This window comes from Callionymus lyra, chromosome 17 (genome assembly GCF_982586985.1).
Source record: "Callionymus lyra chromosome 17, fCalLyr1.hap1.1, whole genome shotgun sequence".
Lineage (NCBI taxonomy): Eukaryota > Metazoa > Chordata > Actinopteri > Syngnathiformes > Callionymidae > Callionymus > Callionymus lyra.
This window is the reverse complement of record NC_141834.1, coordinates 21,081,081-21,104,581: the sequence shown is the minus strand read 5'-3', so window position 1 is coordinate 21,104,581 and position 23,501 is coordinate 21,081,081. Positions and strand designations below refer to the sequence as shown.

At 37.8% G+C, this 23,501-nt stretch overlaps 1 protein-coding gene across 4 annotated transcripts; it reads right to left on the bottom strand.

The window, feature by feature from the left end:
* Positions 1 to 79: 79 nt before the first annotated feature.
* On the bottom strand, positions 80 to 13,390 carry LOC148062987 (phospholemman-like). 4 transcript variants are annotated; one of them, XM_087813032.1, is made up of 10 exons: positions 13,169 to 13,390; positions 8,885 to 8,974; positions 8,761 to 8,787; positions 4,771 to 4,797; positions 4,635 to 4,658; positions 2,697 to 2,771; positions 1,523 to 1,559; positions 1,409 to 1,446; positions 472 to 503; positions 80 to 256 (listed from the first exon to the last, which is right to left on the bottom strand). In XM_087813032.1, the coding sequence occupies exons 2-9, from the start codon at positions 8,934 to 8,936 to the stop codon at positions 499 to 501; spliced, it is 285 nt and encodes a 94-aa protein (XP_087669158.1). In that variant the 5' UTR covers positions 8,937 to 8,974; positions 13,169 to 13,390; the 3' UTR covers positions 80 to 256; positions 472 to 498. The 4 variants fall into 4 exon arrangements, with proteins under 4 accessions (XP_087669158.1, XP_087669160.1, XP_087669161.1 ...); XM_087813034.1 differs by having other exon boundaries at positions 8,885 to 8,941; XM_087813035.1 differs by lacking the exon at positions 8,761 to 8,787.
* Positions 13,391 to 23,501: the final 10,111 nt, after the last annotated feature.

Sequence of the window (23,501 nt, the reverse complement as noted above, 5' to 3'; positions counted from 1 at the left end):
GCATGTGTACCAGACTGCAGAGTCAGCAGGAGTGTTGCTGCTGCTGCTGCTGCAAGAGAAAAAGATCCCACTCAGGAGACACTTTCAAAATCCTTCATTTATTTGGCATTGATCAAAGATGACATAAAAAAAAAAACACACATTTTCTACTGCTAGTGTACAAAGGAGGCACGTCAGTGGTGGACGACGAGAAGAAAAAGGGAGGAAATCAAAGAGAAGCTTCATGAGTTGATGGAAAGATTGTCTTGATCCGTCGCTGTGGAGAAGAAAGAGAGACGTTTACGGTGATACTGCACCATCGAACCGCTTGAGACCCTGGCTCGCTTAAAGAAACAGCGTCTTTGTAAGAGCCAGGACAAGAAAGACTGAAACAACAAATGATCCTTTTTAATCCAATAATCGTTCAATTAAATGTAAAGATAATGCAACTTTTTTCTGATGGTGACATGTGTCGAGGGATGAGTGTCGTACCTGGAAAAACTGCCACCGGCGTCAGGTTCATGCTGCGGGAATATTTGAAACGTTAAGATGCGACAAAAAACGCTGACAAAGCCAGAGAGAGAATAGAAGGAAGACAGTGAGGGAGTGGATTAGATTTACCGAGCGACTTGTCACCATCAGCAGTAACTTGTACTTTGTCATCCTGCCTTTTACTGTTTTTTCACTTGTTTTGTTCGACCTTTGGATCTCAGGACTTTTCCTGGAAGTGTGTTTTTTTTAATTATGTTTTATTCTTCATCATCTGTTAGCAAAATAACTAATGCAACAAATTTCTAAAAATATATATATATATATTGTTGAAACGTTCATTTAACACATCTGAACATTTTTGGTGTTGTTGGGGATTACCATCTGGATCCACGTATACCTTGAAGTTTTTGTCTGTCCTGAGATAGATGCACAGCATGAGGTCAAACAACTCTTCCTCGCCTACTGTCTGTGTAGTACAACTCCCTGCTGCCACCAGTTGTGTAACTGAGATAAACACATTTGAACACTTTTGGTTGTCTTCGGGATTACCATCTGGATCCACGAATACTTTGAAGGTTTTGTCTTTCCTGAGATAGATGCAACAACTCTTCTTCGCCTACTGTCTGTGTAGTACAACTCCCTGCTGCCACCTGTTATCTAATCAAGATCAACACATTTGAACTTTTCTGGTGGTCTTTTCGGGATTACCATCTGGATCCACGTATACTTTGAAGGTTTTGTCTGTCCTGAAATAGATGCAGCCTAGAGGTCAAACAACTCTTCTTCGCCTACTGTCTGTGTAGTACAACTCCCTCTGTTGTGTAACTGAGATCAATGGTTTCATTTCAAATGCTAAAAAAGGAAGTGAACTACAAGTATAAATACACGTTTATCTCGGTAAAACTTATCCGAAAACGGGCCGAAGGGGAACATTTACCTCGTGGAACTCCTGATTCAGCGTCAGGAACTTTCGATCTGTTTGAACAACAACAAATATTTTTAAGAAAAAAAAAGAAAAAATCAGTTCAAAGCAGTTTTGATCTTCACTCACTTGGACTTGTCGCTCTTTGGACAGAAGCATTTTCTAGCTGTCGAGGGGAAAACAACAAAAACTACGATCAACAAAGATCTACTTTCACTCACAATATTAATAAACGCCTTCAAACGACGTCATTTCACGTTGGATTCTAACTCATATCGACGTCGTTTCTGGTAAATCTCTCGATAGAAAATCTCATCAACATAAAGTTCCAGCAGCAGGTTCACATAAAAGCGTTTTTCTGTCGCTTGACAAGTCAGATCAGCATCAGTAGAACCAGGGAAACCCCGGACCAGGACCCTGACCTACATTGACTTGGACTAGAAGAAGTCTGGTGGGCGGTCAGTCCCACGTTTGGACACGAGGGGGCGTCAAACGCACACATTTCTCACGCGATTTCAAACGTAGACCAGTGGTTTGCGATTCATGTCCTCAGGGGCCACATTTATAACAGACCTGACTGTTGTGAGGAGGTAAAGCAAAAATATATAAGAGCAAAAATGCCTAAATATAATGAGAAAACGACAAAAAAACTCAACTTAAAACTACAAATCTGATAAAAAATCAAGCTAAATATGGAAAAATAATCATTTTGTCGTATTTAATTTAACTTTAACTATATTATATATCAGATTTAAAGGCAATTTTAAGAATATTTTCTCAATAGTCCTTTATTGTCGGGCGATAAATGCAGACAAAAATGGAAACAGAAGTCAAAAACTAAAACTAAAGCTATGAAGTCACATTTAGAGTTGAACTAGTAATGAATAGTTTAAATAAATAGTAAATAAAATGGTTAATTTCCACATGATCTGACATCACGAGGGCAACAATAACAACAATACAGTCAAACGTGATCCAGACCCGAGAGGTAGAAGATATTTGTATTTATTGAACTAACTATAATAAATAAATCTGTATTTTTGATGAAAGTAGTTTAGGAAAGATTGGAACCTCCCTCCGTTTCCAGTGCGAGCGAGGGATGGTCAGGATGTGATGAGGCTGTGAATTATTTATCGGACGATTCGGTGTCAGGGCCACAAGTGGCGAAGCTTCTCTGGCATCAGAGTGTTTGGCAGCAGAGCAGGAGTAAAGTTACGAGGGAGTAGAAGGTTGTGCAGGAAGCAGTTTGTGTGACTTCCATGACCTTCTGAGCGAACAGAAGAATCCTTGTTCAGATACTCACTGACGACCAGAGCGATGCCCAGCAGGAAGAGGGCGACGGCGAACACCAGACCCCCGATCCTCAGAGACTCGTAGTCTGGAGAGAAGATCAAAGGTTAAAACAACCTGATCCGTGAGTCGAGGAGTTTTAAATAAAGTTTCATTCATGACCTCGTGGGAATCTTCCGCTGGGCCCGGGGGCCAAATGCGGCCCTTTGCTTGTATCATGAGGCCCTCACTGTTTCAGAGTGAAATTATTATTTGTGTAGTATTGTCCAGTACTTGACTCTGGTGTTGTGATAGTGTAGTAACAAATATATATGTGTAGTATTGTCCAGTACTTGACTCTGGTGTTGTGATAGTGTAGTAACAAGTATATATGTGTAGTATTGTCCAGTACTTGACTCTGGTGTTGTGATAGTGTAGTAACAAGTATTTATGTGTATTATTGTCCAGTACTTGACTCTGGTGTTGTGATAGTGTAGTAACAAGTATATATGTGTAGTATTGTCCAGTACTTGACTCTGGTGTTGTAATAGTGTCGTAACAAGTATATATGTGTAGTATTGTCCAGTACTTGACTCTGGTGTTGTGATAGTGTAGTAACAAGTATATATGTGTAGTATTGTCCAGTACTTGACTCTGGTGTTGTGATAGTGTAGTAACAAGTATTTATGTGTATTATTGTCCAGTACTTGACTCTGGTGTTGTGATAGTGTAGTAACAAGTATATATGTGTAGTATTGTCCAGTACTAGACTCTGGTGTTGTGATAGTGTAGTAACAAGGATATATGTGTAGTATTGTCCAGTACTTGACTCTGGTGTTGTGATAGTGTAGTAACAAGGATATATGTGTAGTATTGTCCAGTACTAGACTCTGGTGTTGTGATAATGTAGTAACAAGTATATATGTGTAGTATTGTCCAGTACTAGACTCTGGTGTTGTGATAGTGTAGTAACAAGTATATATGTGTAGTATTGTCCAGTACTTTACTCTGGTGTTGTGATAGTGTAGTAACAAGTATATACGTGTAGTATTGTCCAGTACTTGACTCTGGTGTTGTGATAGTGTAGTAACAAGTATATATGTGTAGTATTGTCCAGTACTTTACTCTGGTGTTGTGATAGTGTAGTAACAAGTATATATGTGTATTATTGTCCAGTACTTGACTCTGGTGTTGTGATAGTGTAGTAACAAGAATATATGTGTAGTATTGTCCAGTACTTGACTCTGTTGTTGTGATAGTGTAGTAACAAGTATATATGTGTAGTATTGTCCAGTACTTTACTCTGGTGTTGTGATAGTGTAGTAAAAAGTATATATGTGTATTATTGTCCAGTACTTGACTCTGGTGTTGTGATAGTGTAGTAACAAGAATATATGTGTAGTATTGTCCAGTACTTTACTCTGTTGTTGTGATAGTGTAGTAACAAGTATTTATGTGTATTATTGTCCAGTACTTGACTCTGGTGTTGTGATAGTGTAGTAACAAGTATATATGTGTAGTATTGTCCAGTACTTGACTCTGGTGTTGTGATAGTGTAGTAACAAGTATTTATGTGTATTATTGTCCAGTACTTGACTCTGGTGTTGTGATAGTGTAGTAACAAGTATTTATGTGTATTATTGTCCAGTACTTTACTCTGTTGTTGTGATAGTGTAGTAACAAGTATATATGTGTAGTAATGTCCAGTACTTGACTCTGGTGTTTTAATCTTCCTTTAGATGTGGAGGACGTAACTGCTGACATCTAGCCACCAGAAGTTTAATAGATATGTATATTTAATTATAAATAGAATAAAAAACGAATTATTTAAATGTACTCAAGCTATATTGAAATATATCGACACACACATGTGCTGCAAGACTCGTGTCTTCGGGTGAAACATGTCGTGCAGAGTGAAATGAAAGATTCCACTGGTTTCCTGTGTTCCTCCAGGAAGCGTCTGAAGACTCACCGTAAGTGAAGTCTCTGTCGGGGTCTGGAGGGCGAGAGGAGAAGGAGGTTGACACGAGTCGTGAAGAATTCATCGAGCAACCATTTTCATCACGAGTGTTATTGTAAAGTGTCAATAAAGTTGTATTTCAACTCACCGGCAGCTTCGCTTCCTGACGCAGAAACTGTAAGACAAAGAAACACGTGTTGAGTCGAAGCTCTTGAAGAAGATGAAAACACAGTATTTGGGGTGTGAAGGTGTTCAGGTGTGAAGGTGTGATTGTGTGAGGGGGGTTCAGGTGTTCAGGTGTTCAGGTGTTCAGGTATTCAGGTGTTCAGGTGTTCAAGTGTGAAGGTGTGAGGGGGGTTCAGGTGTGAGGGGGGTTCAGGTGTGAAGGTGTTCAGGTGTGAAGGTGTGAAGGTGTGATTGTGTGAGGGGGGTTCAGGTGTTCAGGTGTTCAGGTGTGAAGGTGTAAAGGTGTTCAAGTGTGAAGGTGTTCAGGTGTGAAGGTGTTCAAGTGTGAAGGTGTGAAGGTGTTCAGGTGTTCAGGTGTTCAGGTGTTCAGGTGTTCAGGTGTTCAGGTGTTCAGGTGTTCAGGTGTTCAGGTGTTCAGGTGTTCAGGTGTTCAGGTGTTCAGGTGTTCAGGTGTGAATGTGTTCAGGTGTTCAAGTGTGAAGGTGTGAGGGGGGTTCAGGTGTGAAGGTGTTCAGGTGTTCAGGTGTTCAGGTGTGAAGGTGTGAAGGTGTTCAAGTGTTCAGGTGTTCAGGTGTTCAGGTGTTCAGGTGTGAAGGTGTGAGGGGGGTTCAGGTGTTCAGGTGTGAAGGTGTTCAGGTGTTCAGGTGTTAAGGTGTGAAGGTGTGGGGGGTTTCAGGTGTGAAGGTGTGAGGGGGGTTCAGGTGTGAAGGTGTTCAGTTGTTCAGGTGTGAAGGTGTGAAGGTGTGAAGGTGTGAAGGTGTGAAGGTGTGAAGGTGTTCAGGTGTTCAGGTGTTCAAGTGTGAAGGTGTGAAGGTGTTCAAGTGTGAAGGTGTTCAGGTGTTCAAGTGTGAAGGTGTTCAGGTGTTCAAGTGTGAAGGTGTGAAGGTGTGAAGGTGTTCAGGTGTTCAGGTGTTCAGGTGTTCAGGTGTTCAGGTGTTCAGGTGTTCAGGTGTTCAGGTGTTCAGGTGTTCAGGTGTGAAGGTGTGAAGGTGTTCAGGTGTGAAGGTGTTCAGGTGTGAATGTGTTCAGGTGTGAAGGTGTTCAAGTGTGAAGGTGTTCAGGTGTTAAGGTGTTAAGGTGTGAAGGTGTGGGGGGTTTCAGGTGTGAAGGTGTGAGGGGGGTTCAGGTGTGAAGGTGTGAGGGGGGTTCAGGTGTGGAGGTGTGAAGGTGTTCAGGTGTGAAGGTGTGAAGGTGTGAAGGTGTTCAGGTGTTCAGGTGTTCAGGTGTTCAGGTGTTCAGGTGTGAAGGTGTGAAGGTGTGAAGGTGTGACCTGAGGGCTTCATGCTTCTCTTCAGCCTCTTTATGAAGCACAGACACATTTCTAATGTGGTCGAAGCAGAGCCACGTCAACATGCTTGAAAACAACCTGTTTAACTTTCAGCAACGGTTTATGTTAAAAAACGTGTGTTTCAACAGAGAAAACAACATGAAGTTCAATTCTTGACAGTAGAAACTGATATATCAGCACAATAATTGTAGTTTTCCTTTGATGTGTGTTTTTTATATTTACTTTGTCATCCTTTGCACTTCGCTCTTTATCTATCCATTTATGTCTCTCTGTCAGTTCACTCATCCATCCATCCATCTTTCCGTCTATCCACCCATCTGTCCATGCGTCCATCCGTCCGTCCATCCGTCCATCCGTCCATCTGTCCATCCATCTGTTTATCTGTCCGTCTATCCATCCATCCATCCGTCCGTCCATCCATCTGTTCCTCTATCCGTCCGTCTATCCATTTATCCATCCATCTATCCGTTCATCTATCTGTCCATCCATCCATCCATCTATCCGTCCATCTATCCATCTATACGTTCATCTGTTCCTCTATCCGTCCATCTGTCCGTCTAACCATCCATCCATCTATCTGTCCGTCTAACGTCCATCCGTCCATCTATCCATCTATCTGTCCGTCCATCTATCCGTCCATCTGTCCGTCTAACCGTCCATCCATCTATCTGTCCGTCTAACTTCCATCCGTCCATCTATCCGTCCATCTGTCCGTCTAACCGTCCATCCATCTATCTGTCCGTCTAACGTCCATCCGTCCATCTATCCGTCCATCTGTCCGTCTAACCGTCCATCCGTCCATCTATCCGTCCATCCGTCCGTCTAACCGTCCATCCATCTATCTGTCCGTCTAACCGTCCATCCATCTATCTGTCCGTCTAACGTCCATCCGTCCATCTATCCGTCCATCTGTCCGTCTAACCGTCCATCCATCTATCTGTCCGTCTAACGTCCATCCGTCCATATATCCGTCCATCTGTCTGTCTAACCGTCCATCCATCTATCTGTGCGTCCGTCCATCCATCCATCTATCTGTCTGTCTAACGTCCATCTATCCGTCCATCTGTCCATCCATCTATCTGTCTGTCTAACGTCCATCCGTCCATCTGTCTGTCCATCTGTCAGTCTATTTGTCCATCTATCCGTCCATCTGTCCGTCCGTCTATCCGTCTATCCGTCCATCTGTTCATCTATCCATCCATCTCTCCGTCTAACCGTCCATCCATCCATCTGTTCGTCTAACGTCCATCCGTCCATCTGTGCGACGAGCGACTGGTTTCAAGGTCAGTCTAGAGACTTGAGAGACGAGCGTTCTCGCAACAACATGGTAGTGGAGGAAACACATGTTTGTCATGACATCAGATCTTCCCTTACAAGTGCAAAAAGTACAACAAAACCTGAACTCACACTGAGCATTAAACCAATCAGAGCCGGGATCTTCCAGTGACGTATGCAGAGAGGAAATGTAGCAGGAAGAAGATGACGCTACATTTAGATAAAGAGCACCATTGTCTTCTCGTTTACACTATTGTAACAGTTTATTTTCATGTCTTAACAAGCAGGATCTGTCTCGCCTGCAGTTGATACAGAACTCTGCAGCTAGAATTCTGAGCCGCTCTAGTAGAAGAACTCACATTTCTCTGATCCTTAAAACTCTTCACTGGCTGCCAGTTTCTTTCAAGATCATTTTAAAATTCTGGTTCTTACTTTCAGATCTATTCATGGTCAGACCTTCAATCAGTGATCTGATCCAGACTTACACCCCAGCTCGGGCTCTGAGGTCTGTGGATCAGAATCTACTGATGGTTCCTGAACTTCCGGACCAGAGGAGAGAAATCCTTCCAGACTGTTGCTCCTAAGCTTTGGAACCATCTCTGTGTTTGATGATCTACTGACTCCTTCAAGAAACATCTGTGTTTGATGATCTACTGACTCCTTCAAGAAACATCTGTGTTTGATGATCTACTGACTCCTTCAAGAAACATCTGTGTTTGATGATCTACTGACTCCTTCAAGAAACATCTGTGTTTGATGATCTACTGACTCCTTCAAGAAACATCTCTGTGTTTGATGATCTACTGACTCCTTCAAGAAACATCTATGTTTGATGATCTACTGACTCCTTCAAGAAACATCTGTGTTTGATGATCTACTGACTCCTTCCTATTTTATTGAGTATTGTTTGGATTGTTCAAGCGCTTTGTAACCCTGGTCTACAAAAGTGCTCTACAAATATTACTTACTTACCATTTTGACTCTCCACTAACATTAGACAAACACCGACCTACTTTTTCAGCTTGTACGACAGCAGAAAGAGGTTTGGTTGTGACCAAATATAATGAACCTAAGAACCATTTATTTACACTTTACTTTGACATTTCAATAAAGAAATGTAAGCGGCTGCAGAACTTCAGCAGAACCTCAGCAGAACTTCAGCAGAACTTCAGCAGAACCTCAGCAGAACCTCAGCAGAACTTCAGCAGAACCTCAGCAGAACTTCAGCAGAACCTCAGCAGAACTTCAGCAGAACTTCAGCAGAACCTCAGCAGAACTTCAGCAGAACCTCAGCAGAACTTCAGCAGAACTTCAGCAGAACCTCAGCAGAACTTCAGCAGAACCTCAGCAGTGTTGAAGCGCAGCAGCAGCCGTGCGAGCGACACTTACCCAACATCTCCCTGCCGAACGCAGAGCCTGTCGTACAGACACATCGGCTACTTTAGCTTTACATTTCTTTTAAAAACCACACGACCCCGAATGTACGAGAGAGTGTCAAGGGTTGGATTCTCACCGAACGCAGGGACCAAACAGGAGCTCAGAGCCACCAGAACCGCCAAGTCCATGTTTCCTGAAGGAAGGAATCCAGCAGTTGTTAGACTCTCTGGAAATCAACAAAATCTTCTTTAGATCACAAGGTCACGTCAACTCATGTTTGTGTTCACAAATAACTTAATATCCTCGTGACATGGACAAGAATGTAACAAATCCTGTCTGGAATTTTTTCCGAGCGCTCGTACAAAGTGTTCCCGGGACCGGTTGGGTTTTAGATTTCTGTGGGAACCAGTGGTTCAGAGTTTAGTTACAAGGTTACACTAAGTTTGAGCTTTGATAGATTTTACTTCTGTTTTAGGACAAGCTTGACCCGTGTAAAGTACTTTACACGCTAAATACAGATTCAATGTTATAAAGTATTCATTATTCAGTATTTATTTACTTTAAAAAAACGTTTAAAGTCAGTATATATTTCTTAATGACTTGTTTATTATCAATGTTATTTGGGTTTTGATATTTGCCGTAGAAATAAAAGAGTCCACATGCGACACTTGGACTATTTATGAGACCCTGAAGGTGACCCGAGGAAAACTGTGAAACTCATCGAGAAGATATGTTTCTACAGTTTTATCTTTTTTTTTTACCTTATTTTAAAAGTTTGTACCTGTTTTTTTTTTTACAATTCATTCAAGTATTTCCTTCTTTTTACATTTAAAAATAAACCATTTTTTATATCCACATGTTACGTTTGTTTGTTTAAAAAAGACAATTTTATGATTCATTTTCGTAAAATAAAATGAAGTACAATTAAATAACCACATTATTACACTTTGTAAAAGTTGAACTTTGCACTTTGTTCTCAAGTTTTCCATCATCTTCGATGGTGTGAAGAAGCAAAAGTGATTCAAGAAGATTAAGTACAAGTTGTTTGCTCTCAGTATCACGCCTTTCCTGTTCAATAACATTAAATAAAGACGACTTTAATGAAGAGATAAACATGTGTTGACAATCCTGGTCGACTGAGAACTTCAAACCAATGTAGGTCAGAGACGAGCAGCTATTCAGGGCCACCAGGACTCGGGGTCCACGGCTGGTGTCGTGTGGCGTCTGGTGACGGTTTTAAAGTCCGGTCGGTCGAGTCAAGTGGATCACAAGTGGCTCACAGATGCACACGAGGCTGTTTTTGAAGCAGGACATTCTTGTGGATGATCTTACACATGGTTGCTGGTCAGATTCCCTCAGGGAAGAACTGGGTCGAACTGATACACAGATTATCTCAATGTTTTTTTTTCATGATACTGTTTGGATGTCAAACTGCACTTTCTTTATTTTCTTCAATTTATATCTTTCTTATTTTATTCTTATTTAACTTTTTTTTTTAATCATAGTGATTTAAATGTTCATTTATACATGTGAAAATAATAATAATTTAAAAAAAATGTTCCCTTGGGTTTGTTCATTTTTAGATTGCAATTAAACTTGACTGAGGACGAGAGGATACAGAGTCCAGCAGCTTTTAAAGCTGATGTTTGTTCAAATTTTGGTTTGAAAACAAATGAAAGTAGTTACGACTTCGTCAAGAGTCATGTGGTCTGTAAATACTACAACACGAGAGTCAAGTACTGGACTATACTACACATATACTTCTTAATACACTATCACAACACCAGAGTCAAGTACTGGACAATACTACACATATATACTTGTTACTACACTATCACAACACCAGAGTCAAGTACTGGACAATACTACACATATACACTTGTTACTACACTATCACAACACCAGAGTCAAGTACTCGTCAATACTAAACATATATACTTGTAACTACACTATCACAATACCAGAGTCAAGTACTTGACAATACTACACATATATACTTGTTACTACACTATCACAACACCAGAGTCAAGTACTGAACAATACTACACATATATACTTGTTACTACACTATCACAACACCAGAGTCAAGTACTGGACAATACTACACATATATACTTGTTACTACACTATCACAACACCAGAGTCAAGTACTGGACAATACTACACATATATACTTGTTACTACACTATCACAACACCAGAGTCAAGTACTGGACAATACTACACATATATACTTGTTACTACACTATCACAACACCAGAGTCAAGTACTCGTCAATACTACACAAATATACTTGTTACTGCACTATCACAACACCAGAGCCAAGTACTCCACAATACTACAAATATATACTTGTTACTACACTATCACAACACCAGAGTCAAGTACTGGACAATACTACACATATATACTTGTTACTGCACTATCACAACACCAGAGCCAAGTACTCCACAATACTACACATATATACGTGTTACTACACTATCACAACACCAGAGTCAAGTACTGGACAATACTACACATATATACTTGTTACTACACTATCACAACACCAGAGTCAAGTACTGGACAATACTACACATATATACTTGTTACTACACTATCACAATACCAGAGTCAAGTACTGGACAATACTACACATATATACTTGTTACTGCACTATCACAACACCAGAGTCAAGTACTGGACAATACTACACATATATACTTGTTACTACACTATCACAACACCAGAGTCAAGTACTGGACAATACTACACATATATACTTGTTACTGCACTATCACAACACCAGAGCCAAGTACTCCACAATACTACACATATATACTTGTTACTACACTATCACAACACTAGAGTCAAGTACTGGACAATACTACACATATATACTTGCTACTACACTATCACTATGTATCGTATCCTTGACCCTGTATTGTGAAATCACATTATCAACAGATAATCAACAGTATTGACTGTAGTTTACTCGTTTATTTAATTGTGCTGCAGGTAACAGTGGATTTATCGTCAGGTTTCTCAATATCTAATCCAGGAAATAAAATTCCAGGCTGAGATCAAAGTGTTTTCATGCAGATCCGAGGTTTTCTCCTCCCTGGCCTTGAGCTTGGGTTCAGGATCCATGCATGACAAGAGCGTGGGCGAGAACACGACACTCGTACGAACAGAAACCAACGTTTGCGCCCCGAGAGAAGGATTAACAACAAAGCCCTGCCAATCATGTTGAATCGACAAACACATGGCGAGTAATACCAACAAGACACAATCCAATAATCGTGTTTGTCAGACTTCTCTCTCACGTGGAGGCAGAGAAAGAATTCATTATCACGGATTAGAAGGAAGGAAGGATGGAGAGACGTCTTCTGTTGACACTGGAGCGTCTGCAGGTTCTTCAAGTGCAGCTAAAGTTGATCACGTTTAGCAAAAATAAACAACTAAATACACCATAACTCATGACTCCTGACATCATTTGAACTGGGTTTATTCATCTGGTCAGAATTAAACTACACTACATTAACAAATACTTAAAAAGAAGAACGACAAACGTTAAAAATATATATATATTTTTACTTATAACAAATACTTCTTTAAAAACAGTACTTTTTGTGTCTGTCGTCACCAAAGAAACTTTCAGTTTAGTTTTATACGTATATTAAATCCAAGTTTTTTTTTCTAGGATTACATTTAAGAAATAAAGAAAAACACCAATAAATAATGATATATTTAAAACATGAATAAGTAAAATCTTTCTAACAAAATATGCACCTTTAAAAACAGTACTTTTTGTGTCTGTCGTCACCAAAGAAACGTTCAGTTTAGTTTATACTTATATTAAATCAAAGTTTTTTTTTTCTACGATATATTTAAGAAATAAAGAAAAACACCAATAAATAATGATATATTTAAAAAGATGAATAAGTAAAATCTTGCCAACAAAATATTCACCTTTAAAAATGTACTTTGTGTGTCAGTCGCGCACCAAACTCACCTTATTGACACTTTTTAAGTTTTCATTTTTTTTTAGAAACTTACATTTAATAAAACCTTTCTTTCGAAAATAGCGAGAAATGAACGATGGAGGACAAAAGTTGCCAAAAACAAACGTTATCTTGTAGTTCATGTACAAAATCTCGTGTATTCTCACGATATTTTTATTCAAACGAGAACCGCTTTGTTACGAACAAAAATATAAAACTGGATACTTTTTTGGGGTACTTTAAACAAATATATCTGTATAAAATACTCGTTTGTACCATTAATAAACATTCGTGACGTCATACAAGGGCATTCTTATGTTGTGCAGACGAGAACGGAGAGAAAAAAACGCATTTTCATGACTAGAAAACAAGTTAAATCCATAAAAATAACAAATATATTAAAGATCTTGAATACATGCGTGAATATTAACTTACCGTATAAGGTTGTTGTTTTTTTTCAATCTCAAGTTTTCTCTCGCAAGTGTTAAGTGTAAAAAACAAACAACTGTATTTAAATAAATTAAAAAGTTCGAACAAAGTACATAAACTTGATTAATCTGATGAATAAAACACACTCGTGTGTGTATTCAAGTGTGTAGAGTGTATTAGTAGAAGGCAGCAGGTCGAGGAGTGCTGCAGGTCTGCAGGAGATGGAGGAGGTTCTGCTCCAGACCCTGAACCTCCTGCTGGAGGTAAACAAGTGTGTGTGTGTGTGTCTGGGGGTGTGTGTGGGGGTGTGTGTGGGTGTGTGTGTGTGTGTGTGTGTGTGTGTGGGTGTGGGGGGGGGGGGGGGGGTCGTTGAGACATCCTGGGAATTTAGAGCAAACGCGTCACATGATGGATTTCACAGCGAGAGAGAAGACTTGAGAGAAAGTTCAAGTTGTTCTTAAAGTCAGATGTGACTCGTTCACACACAGGAAGGAACAAAAACACTAACAGTATCAAAATGTATTTAATTCACATTTACAGATAAAAATAAATACAATTCAAGAAGAACATGTTGATTTAATTGATAACTATTTAACATGGTACCAGATGCACCATAAACATGTTTTTAAAAAAGCATTAAATAATAATAAACTTAGTCGTTAAAATACAGTTCAACCCCTCAGAACAACATCACACAAGAACAACAAAAGCTACATTATATAGCTGGTGTTTACAAACGACCACTAGATGGCGCTGTTAGCCAGGACTGGCGGACAGAGTGAGAAGAAGACGTCACTGACTCAACACCTGAAACAGCAGCTACTCTGTGGTCAGTGGAGATTGTTTGGGGCCTTTCCAGGGTGTCCCAAACCTTTCACCTGGCGACAGACGAAAAGGGAGACATTTGTGTTTGGATAAGAAAATAATGATTGGAGAAAATATGTTTTTGTTTGACTTTTAAGTGTTGAAAATGTGTTTTGGACATTTATATTTTAAATTCTTTGACACACAAAAAAGAAAAATGTTATTATCTGTAAAAATTTGAAACCATCTTATTTTTCAAACACAACTACCAGCTTCACTTACTTTCCTTTCCTCTTATCAACTCTGTAAACTTCACAATAGACTTTATCATTTTGCTCTAAACTCTGGACGAACGAGAGGTTAGGAGAGTCCTTTAGGATGTAATTGTGTGTGTGTGTTGTTGTGATGTGTGACTCTATTGTTTCATCAGTGTGTGTGTGTGTGTTGTGATGTGTGACTCTATTGTATCATCAGTGTGTGTGTGTTGTTGTGATGTGTGACTCTATTGTTTCATCAGTGTGTGTGTGTTGTGATGTGTGACTCTATTGTATCATCAGTGTGTGTGTTGTTGTGATGTGATACAATAGAGTCACACATCACAACAACACACACACACTGATGATACAATAGAGTCACACATCACAACAACAACACACACACTGATGATACAATAGAGTCACACATCACAACAACACACACACTGATGATACAATAGAGTCACACATCACAACAACACACACACACTGATGATACAATAGAGTCACACATCACAACAACAACACACACACTGATGATACAATAGAGTCACACATCACAACGACACACACACACACACACACTGATGATACAATATTGTCACACATCACAACATCACACACACACTGATGATACAATAGAGTCACACATCACAACAACACACACACACTGATGATACAATAGAGTCACACATCACAACAACACACACACACTGATGATACAATAGAGTCACACATCACAACAACACACACACTGATGATACAATAGAGTCACACATCACAACAACACACACACTGATGATACAATAGAGTCACAAATCACAACAACACACACATACTGATGATACAATAGAGTCACAAACCACAACAACACACACACACTGATGATACAATAGAGTCACACATCACAACAACACACACACACTGATGATACAATAGAGTCACACATCACAACAACAAACACACACTGATGATACAATAGAGTCACACATCACAACAACACACACACTGATGATACAATAGAGTCACACATCACAACAACACACACACACTGATGATACAATAGAGTCACACATCACAACAACGCACACACACACTGATGATACAATAGAGTCACACATCACAACAACACACACACACAACTTGTTTCAATTGGAGAAAAGTGTTGTCAAGTGTCGATGATAGTGTTTCAACGACTGGTTTCATTCAGTGTTAAAAAGTAGAAGAAGAAACTGTCGAGTCATTTCCTGTTAGTGTGTAGCAGCAGAGTTTGATTTGAGACAATACTACCCTTTAATCATTTGTGCACACAAAACACAAGAGAAACACACTCGCTGTATCTTGTGTTTTTTTTTGCTGTGGGCCGCGAGGAGAGTTTGAATAATGTCGGGAGAAAACACAAACCTAATTCTCCATGTTTGTGTCTTAAGGCGGCAGGAAGTAAGGAAAGGCTTGTGAGACGAACACGACTCCCTGATGAGTCTTAAGTGTCCTTGGATGACGGCCGGTGATTGGATTGCAGGCTTGGTGGCTCTTGATGGCGGCGCCCGTCAGCCTCACCTGTTTTTTAATCAGTAATTACCACGGGGGATTCTCGGCCATTTCTTAATTAAATCGGACCAAATGCAATTAAAAGCCACACTCTCGTTGCTTTAAAAGGACTCCGTGGAATCCGTTCGCCGCCGATGTTAAGCGAATAAGCGTCCGGACGTCACGCCGTCGACCCGCTCTGATCCGTGACCGATCGCTGGGATCCTTCACGCCCCTGATCAGAGGCTGATGTCAAGATGGCCGCCGCCTCGGGACGCGTGGCAGAGTGAGACGATTCAGGCTTTTATTTTGAAAATACAGGAGAAACAAACTGAATATTTCACTAGATTACGGGAATATGTTTGAAAATAGTTTTTTTTTAATTAAAATGTAGTTGCAAATGTTTGAGTTTATGCGAGTTGGAAATTTGTGGTGAATTTAAACGAGTTGTAAATGTGTATAATGAGATTAAGTGAGTTGGAAATTTGTACAATAGGTTTATGCGGGTTGTAAATGTGTAGTGAATTTATGTGAGTTGTAAATGTGTATAATGGGATTAAGTGAGTTGCAAATTTGTATAAGACGTTTATGCAAGTTGTAAATGTGTACGATAATTCACGTGAATTGTAAATGTGTAGTGAATTTAAGTGAGTTGTAAATGTGTATGATAATTCACGTGAATTGTAAATGTGTAGTGAATTTAAGTGAGTTGTAAATGTGTATAATAATTCTTGTGAGTTTTAAATGTGTAGTGAATTTAAGTGAGTTGTAAATGTGTATGATAATTCACGTGGATTGTAAATGTGTAGTGAATTTAAGTGAGTTGTAAATGTGTATAATAATTCTTGTGAGTTTTAAATGTGTATGATAATTCACGTGGATTGTAAATGTGTAGTGAATTTAAGTGAGTTGTAAATGTGTATGATAATTCACGTGGATTGTAAATGTGTAGTGAATTTAAGTGAGTTGTAAATGTGTATGATAATTCTTGTGAGTTTTAAATGTGTAGTGAATTTAAGTGAGTTGTAAATGTGTACGATAATTCACTTGAATTGTAAATGTGTAGTGAATTTAAGTGAGTTGTAAATGTGTATAATAATTCTTGTGAGTTTTAAATGTGTAGTGAATTTAAGTGAGTTGTAAATGTGTATGATAATTCACGTGAATTGTAAATGTGTAGTGAATTTAAGTGAGTTGTAAATGTGTATAATAATTCACGTGAATTGTAAATGTATAGTGAATTTAAGTGAGTTGTAAATGTGTATGATAATTCACGTGAATTGTAAATGTATAGTGAATTTAAGTGAGTTGTAAATGTGTATGATAATTCACGTGAATTGTAAATGTATAGTGAATTTAAGTGAGTTGTAAATGTGTATGATAATTCACGTGAATTGTAAATGTGTAGTACATTTAAGTGAGTTGTAAATGTGTATAATAAGTTTACTTGAGTTGTAATCGTTTAATGAATCTAAGTGAGTTGTAAATGTGTATAATAATTCTCGTGAGTTGTAAATGTGTAGTGAATTTAAGTGAGTTGTAAATGTGTATAATAATTCTCGTGAGTTGTAAATGTGTAGTGAATTTAAGTGAGTTGTAAATGTGTATAATAATTTACTTGAGTTGTAAATGTGTAGTGAATTTAAGTGAGTTGTAAATGTGTATAGAGAATTTAAGGAATTTGCAAATGTGTATAGAGAATTTGTTGAGCAAGTAGTCCATGTGTATAGTGATCTTTGTTAATGAAGTAGCAAATGTGTACAGTGAATTAAATTGCAAATGTGTATAGTGTTTTTGATATAAAGTAACAAATGTGTATAGTAATTAAGTTCATTAAATTGCAAATGTGTATAGTGTTTTTGATATAAAGTAACAAATGTGTATAGTAATTAAGTTAATTAAATTGCAAATGTGTACAGGGATTTTTGTTAATGAAGTTGCAGACGTTTATAGATAGTTATAGCAAATGTGTAGTGAATTTTTAATCGAGTTGTAAATGTGTACGATGAGTAAAAGTACATCAGTTAAGCAGGTTATGAATGTTTTTCCTCCATCAAAAACTCCTTCAAGTGAAGAAACTCTGCTTGAATTCCAATGAACGGCAACAAAAGAGACAACAAACGTTTCTTCCTGCATCTCCATATCTGACCATGAACTCACACCTGCTGGTTCTGGTCACATCTTCACGAGGAAATAATAGCTTCTGTAATTTCCTTTCATATCAGATCTTATCCGGCGCTGGCCGCGCTCCCGGCTCGGGAAGTTTTTACTCCGGAAGTTCTGGCCGATAAAGACGTGCCCTTTGAGAATGTCAGAGCGCAGTTATTGGCTGGAGTTCTGGTCTGGAACAGAACAATTGATGTACCTGCAGGTCCTACTGTATATCTCACTGTTGCAGGAGACGTTCACCGGCTCGGGTCAAGGTCGCCGACCCGTGGGTTCGAGTGGGAGGAGTCGCTCGGCGTGACCTCGGCTTCTGTAACCGTTTGTTCCGGAGCTGCAGCAAGACCTGCTGGTGACGTCTGTGGATCTGCTGGACCTTTGACATCTCTGGCCTCCAAACATCTTCACTCAGCCGCCCACAGACACCTGACGGATTCTCATACGACAACCAAGAGAACGTTCACGCCGCATATTGGCGTCGATGTCAACTAGGAAGCCTTTTTTTTCAGATTATTTGGTTCATTTTGCTCTGAAATCTATGAGAAAACGAAAGAAAACAAGTTAAAATATGAATTTGTAACAGATTATTGCTTCATATAAACTATCCTTGATCCCTGACTAGACATTAGCAATCAAGAATTGCAAATGCGTGTAAGGAATGTGAGTTGAAAATGTGTATAGTGAGTTGAATTGAGTTGCAATTGTGTATAAGGAATTTGAGTGATTTGCAAAAGTATAAAGTGAATTTACATGAGTTGCAAATGTATAAAGTGAATGTAAATGAGTTGCAAATGTGTACAGTGAATTTAATGGAGTTACAAAGTGTGTTTCCCCTCTGGGGATGAATAAACATTTTCTATTCTATTCAAATGTGTATAATGAATTTAAGTAAGTTGTAAATGTGTATAGTGAATTTAAGTAAGTTGTAAATGTGTATAGTGAATTTAAGTGAGTAGTAAATGTGTACAGTGAATTTAAGGGAGTTACAAATGTGTATAATGAATTTAAGTGAGTTGTTAATGTGTATAGAGAATTTAAGTGAGTAGTAAATGTGTACAGTGAATTTAAGGGCGTTACAAATGTGTATAATGAATTTAAGTGAGTTGTTAATGTGTATAGAGAATTTAAGTAAGTTGTAAATGTGTATAGTGAATTTAAGTGAGTAGTAAATGTGTACAGTGAATTTAAGGGAGTTACAAATGTGTATAATGAATTTAAGTGAGTTGTTAATGTGTATAGAGAATTTAAGTAAGTTGTAAATGTGTGTAGTGAATTTAAGTGAGTAGTAAATGTGTACAGTGAATTTAAGGGAGTTACAAATGTGTATAATGAATTTAAGTGAGTTGTTAATGTGTATAGAGAATTTAAGTAAGTTGTAAATGTGTATAGTGAATTTAAGTGAGTAGTAAATGTGTACAGTGAATTTAAGGGAGTTACAAATGTGTATAATGAATTTGAGTGATTTGCAAAAGTATAAAGTGAATTTACATGAGTTGCAAATGTATAAAGTGAATGTAAATGAGTTGCAAATGTGTACAGTGAATTTAATGGAGTTACAAAGTGTGTTTCCCCTCTTGGGATGAATAAACATTTTCTATTCTATTCAAATGTGTATAATGAATTTAAGTAAGTTGTAAATGTGTATAGTGAATTTAAGTGAGTAGTAAATGTGTACAGTGAATTTAAGGGAGTTACAAATGTGTATAATGAATTTAAGTGAGTTGTTAATGTGTATAGAGAATTTAAGTGAGTAGTAAATGTGTACAGTGAATTTAAGGGAGTTACAAATGTGTATAATGAATTTAAGTGAGTTGTTAATGTGTATAGAGAATTTAAGTAAGTTGTAAATGTGTATAGGGAATTTAAGTGAGTAGTAAATGTGTATAGGGAATTTAAGTGAGTAGTAAATGTGTATAGTGAATTTAAGTAAGTTGTAAATGTGTATAGTGAATTTAAGTGAGTAGTAAATGTGTACAGTGAATTTAAGGGAGTTACAAATGTGTATAATGAATTTAAGTGAGTTGTTAATGTGTATAGAGAATTTAAGTGAGTAGTAAATGTGTACAGTGAATTTAAGGGAGTTACAAATGTGTATAATGAATTTAAGTGAGTTGTTAATGTGTATAGTGAATTTAAGTGAGTAGTTAATGTGTATAGTGAATTTAAGGGAGTTACAAATGTGTATAATGAATTTAAGTGAGTTGTTAATGTGTATAGAGAATTTAAGTGAGTAGTAAATGTGTACAGTGAATTTAAGGGAGTTACAAATGTGTATAATGAATTTAAGTGAGTTGTTAATGTGTATAGAGAATTTAAGTAAGTTGTAAATGTGTATAGGGAATTTAAGTGAGTAGTAAATGTGTATAGGGAATTTAAGTGAGTAGTAAATGTGTATAGTGAATTTAAGTAAGTTGTAAATGTGTATAGTGAATTTAAGTGAGTAGTAAATGTGTACAGTGAATTTAAGGGAGTTACAAATGTGTATAATGAATTTAAGTGAGTTGTTAATGTGTATAGAGAATTTAAGTGAGTAGTAAATGTGTACAGTGAATTTAAGGGAGTTACAAATGTGTATAATGAATTTAAGTGAGTTGTTAATGTGTATAGGGAATTTAAGTGAGTAATAAATGTGTATAGTGAATTTAAGTGAGTAGTTAATGTGTATAGTGAATTTAAGTAAGTTGTAAATGTGTATAGTGAATTTAAGTGAGTAGTAAATGTGTACAGTGAATTTAAGGGAGTTACAAATGTGTATAATGAATTTAAGTGAGTAGTAAATGTGTATAAGGAATGTGAGTTGAAAATGTGTATAGGGAATGTAAGCAAGTTGCTAATGTGTATAGTGAGTTTAATTGAATTGCAATTGTGTATAAGGAATTTGAGTGATTTGCAAAAGTATAAAGTGAATTTACATGAGTTGCAAATGTGTAAAGTGAATGTAAATGAGTTGCAAATGTGTAGTGAATTTAAGGGAGTTACAAATGTGTATAATGAATTTAAGTGAGTTGTTAATGTGTATAGGGAATGTAAGCAAGTTGCAAATGTGTATAGTGAGTTTAATTGAGTTACAAATATGCATAAGGAATTCGAGTGATTTGCAAATGTGTGAAGTGAATTAACATGAGTTAAAAATGTGTAAAGTGAATTTAAGTGATTTGCAAATGTATAAAGTGAATTTAAGGGAGTTACAAATGTGTATAAATAATTTAAGTGAATTGCAAAAGTGTATAAAGAATTAAATGAGTTTCAAATGTGTATAAATAATTTAAGTGAATTGTAAATGTGTATATATTTATCCATCATACATCTTCATGACTAGATCATCAATCAACAGAAGTCGAACCTAAAATAGTTTCAAATGTTGTTTTGGCTCCAGACGAGTGAAAAGAGACGTCGTCGTAACATTTCCATAATAAAAGTCACTCGAGTCATTTGAACCCCGGGGGTCCAGAACACTCTCTGCTCCGGGAACATGCCTGGCGACGTCCCACTGACCCGAGAACACCGTGTTCCAGACTCACCTGCCCGACGTTCCTGCTCGTCACACGGTGACCCCAGAAGGTCAGAAGGTCACGCAGACGTCAACACTGACGGATCAAAAAGGAAACGCCATTAAAAACACAATAATCTGTCCATTAAAATGAAGACAAAACACCAGAGAGCCAATAATATTCTGCACAGATTAGTGGTTTAAATCGCCCGTCCTCGCTAATCCATGCAATGTTTCTAATCTGGGTTTGATTAAGGCTGCCTGGATGGAAATTCAATATGTAATTAAATATATATGCCGAGGTTTCAAGTCATTGTGTGTATTTAGAAACCGATTCTTCACGCCGTGTCCTAATTACGGCTCTTAAAATAAGAAAGTCCTTTTCTGTCGTCCGCCCACGGCCCCGGCCTGCTGGGATCCGCAGAGACGTCGGGGGGGATTATGTGGAACCCAGAGCGGAGGACGGACGTCAAATACACAACGTGTCGGACGTGTCGACGGTCGAGTCTCGTGTCGCATCATCAGTCCGGAGAGTCGCTGGAGTTTATTTAGAAACAAATGTGTTGATGTCATGACGCGGATTAAACTGTCATGAACTGATAATTGCAAAGTATTTATCACTGAATGTTGATCAAAGTTTGAAATGAGCTCATTTTACTGCAGAGACTTGAAAGGTATGTTCAATACACACACATTCAGCCAAGGTCAGGTCGAGGGGGCAGCAGTCAACACTGAGACACCTGGAAACCAAATGTGTATAAAGAATTTAAGTTGGTTGTAAATGTGTAAAGTGAATACAAGTGAGTTGTAAATTTATATGTATTGAATTTAAGAGAGTTGCAAATGTGTATAGAGAATTTAAGTGAGTTGCAAATGTGTATAGTGAGTCTAAGTGAATCATAAATGTGTATAGTGAATCTAAGTGAATTGTAAATGTGTATAGAGAATTTAAGTGAATCGTAAATGTGTATAGTGAGTCTAAGTGAATTGTAAATGTGTATAGAGAATTTAAGTGAATCGTAAATGTGTATAGTGAGTCTAAGTGAATTGTAAATGTGTATAGAGAATTTAAGTGAGTTGCAAATGTGTATAGAGAATTTAAGTGAGTTGCAAATGTGTATAGAGAATTTAAGTGAGTTGCAAATGTGTATAGTGAGTCTAAGTGAATTGTAAATGTGTATAGAGAATTTAAGTGAGTTGCAAATGTGTATAGAGAATTTAAGTGAGTTGCAAATGTGTATAGTGAGTCTAAGTGAATCATAAATGTGTATAGTGAATCTAAGTGAATTGTAAATGTGTATAGAGAATTTAAGTGAATCGTAAATGTGTATAGTGAGTCTAAGTGAATTGTAAATGTGTATAGAAAATTCAAGTGAGTTGCAAATGTGTATAGAGAATTTAAGTGAGTTGCAAATGTGTATAGAAAATTCAAGTGAGTTGCAAATGTGTATAGAGAATTTAAGTGAGTTGCAAATGTGTATAGAAAATTCAAGTGAGTTGCAAATGTGTATAGAGAATTTAAGTGAGTTGCAAATGTGTATAGAGAATTTAAGTGAGTTGCAAATGTGTATAGAGAATTCAAGTGAGTTGCAAATGTGTATCGTAAATTTGTAAAGCTATCGAAAAAGGTTTTTGTTTGATTTGTAGTTGAAGTTGTAAATGTGTACAGTACATTTGTTCATTGGTTTAAGCCGTGGGAGGAAAACAGAGTTCAAAGATCATTTTAAAGTCGACCCAAGAAAACCCCTCCAGGAGCAGAACCTTCAGGATCTGTGGATCCACGACACAAAGATTCCTGAGACACACAAAGTTCTTCGAGGACTATTACGACGGAGCAATTGTCTCGATGGCTCCTCAGCCAGACGCTATATAATGGAAATATTATCCATACATCTCTTCGGAGAAAACACCTTTTTTGGCGCCTCAGAGATTCAGTTTTCACTCCCGCGTCACTTTCTTCCGAGAGCTCCGGCTTCAATTTAGATTCTCCGCAATCATGATGTCAGGATCGATAGCGAGGGATCGACTGATCAGAGCAAGAGTTTGTATGAAAAAGTACATCAATACTGAGGAACAAGTACTGCTCCTGAGCTAAAGT

Excerpts from the sequence above, each read along its gene's own strand:
- LOC148062987 (XM_087813032.1), bottom strand. The coding sequence starts at position 8,936 with ATGGACTTGGCGGTTCTGGTGGCTCTGAGCTCCTGTTTGGTCCCTGCG. Across the intron at positions 4,659-4,770 it reads GTCAGGAAGCGAAGCTGCCG|ACCCCGACAGAGACTTCACT; the intron begins GTGAGTTGAAAT and ends CTCGCCCTCCAG. Across the intron at positions 1,560-2,696 it reads GGGCATCGCTCTGGTCGTCA|CTAGAAAATGCTTCTGTCCA; the intron begins GTGAGTATCTGA and ends TCCCCTCGACAG.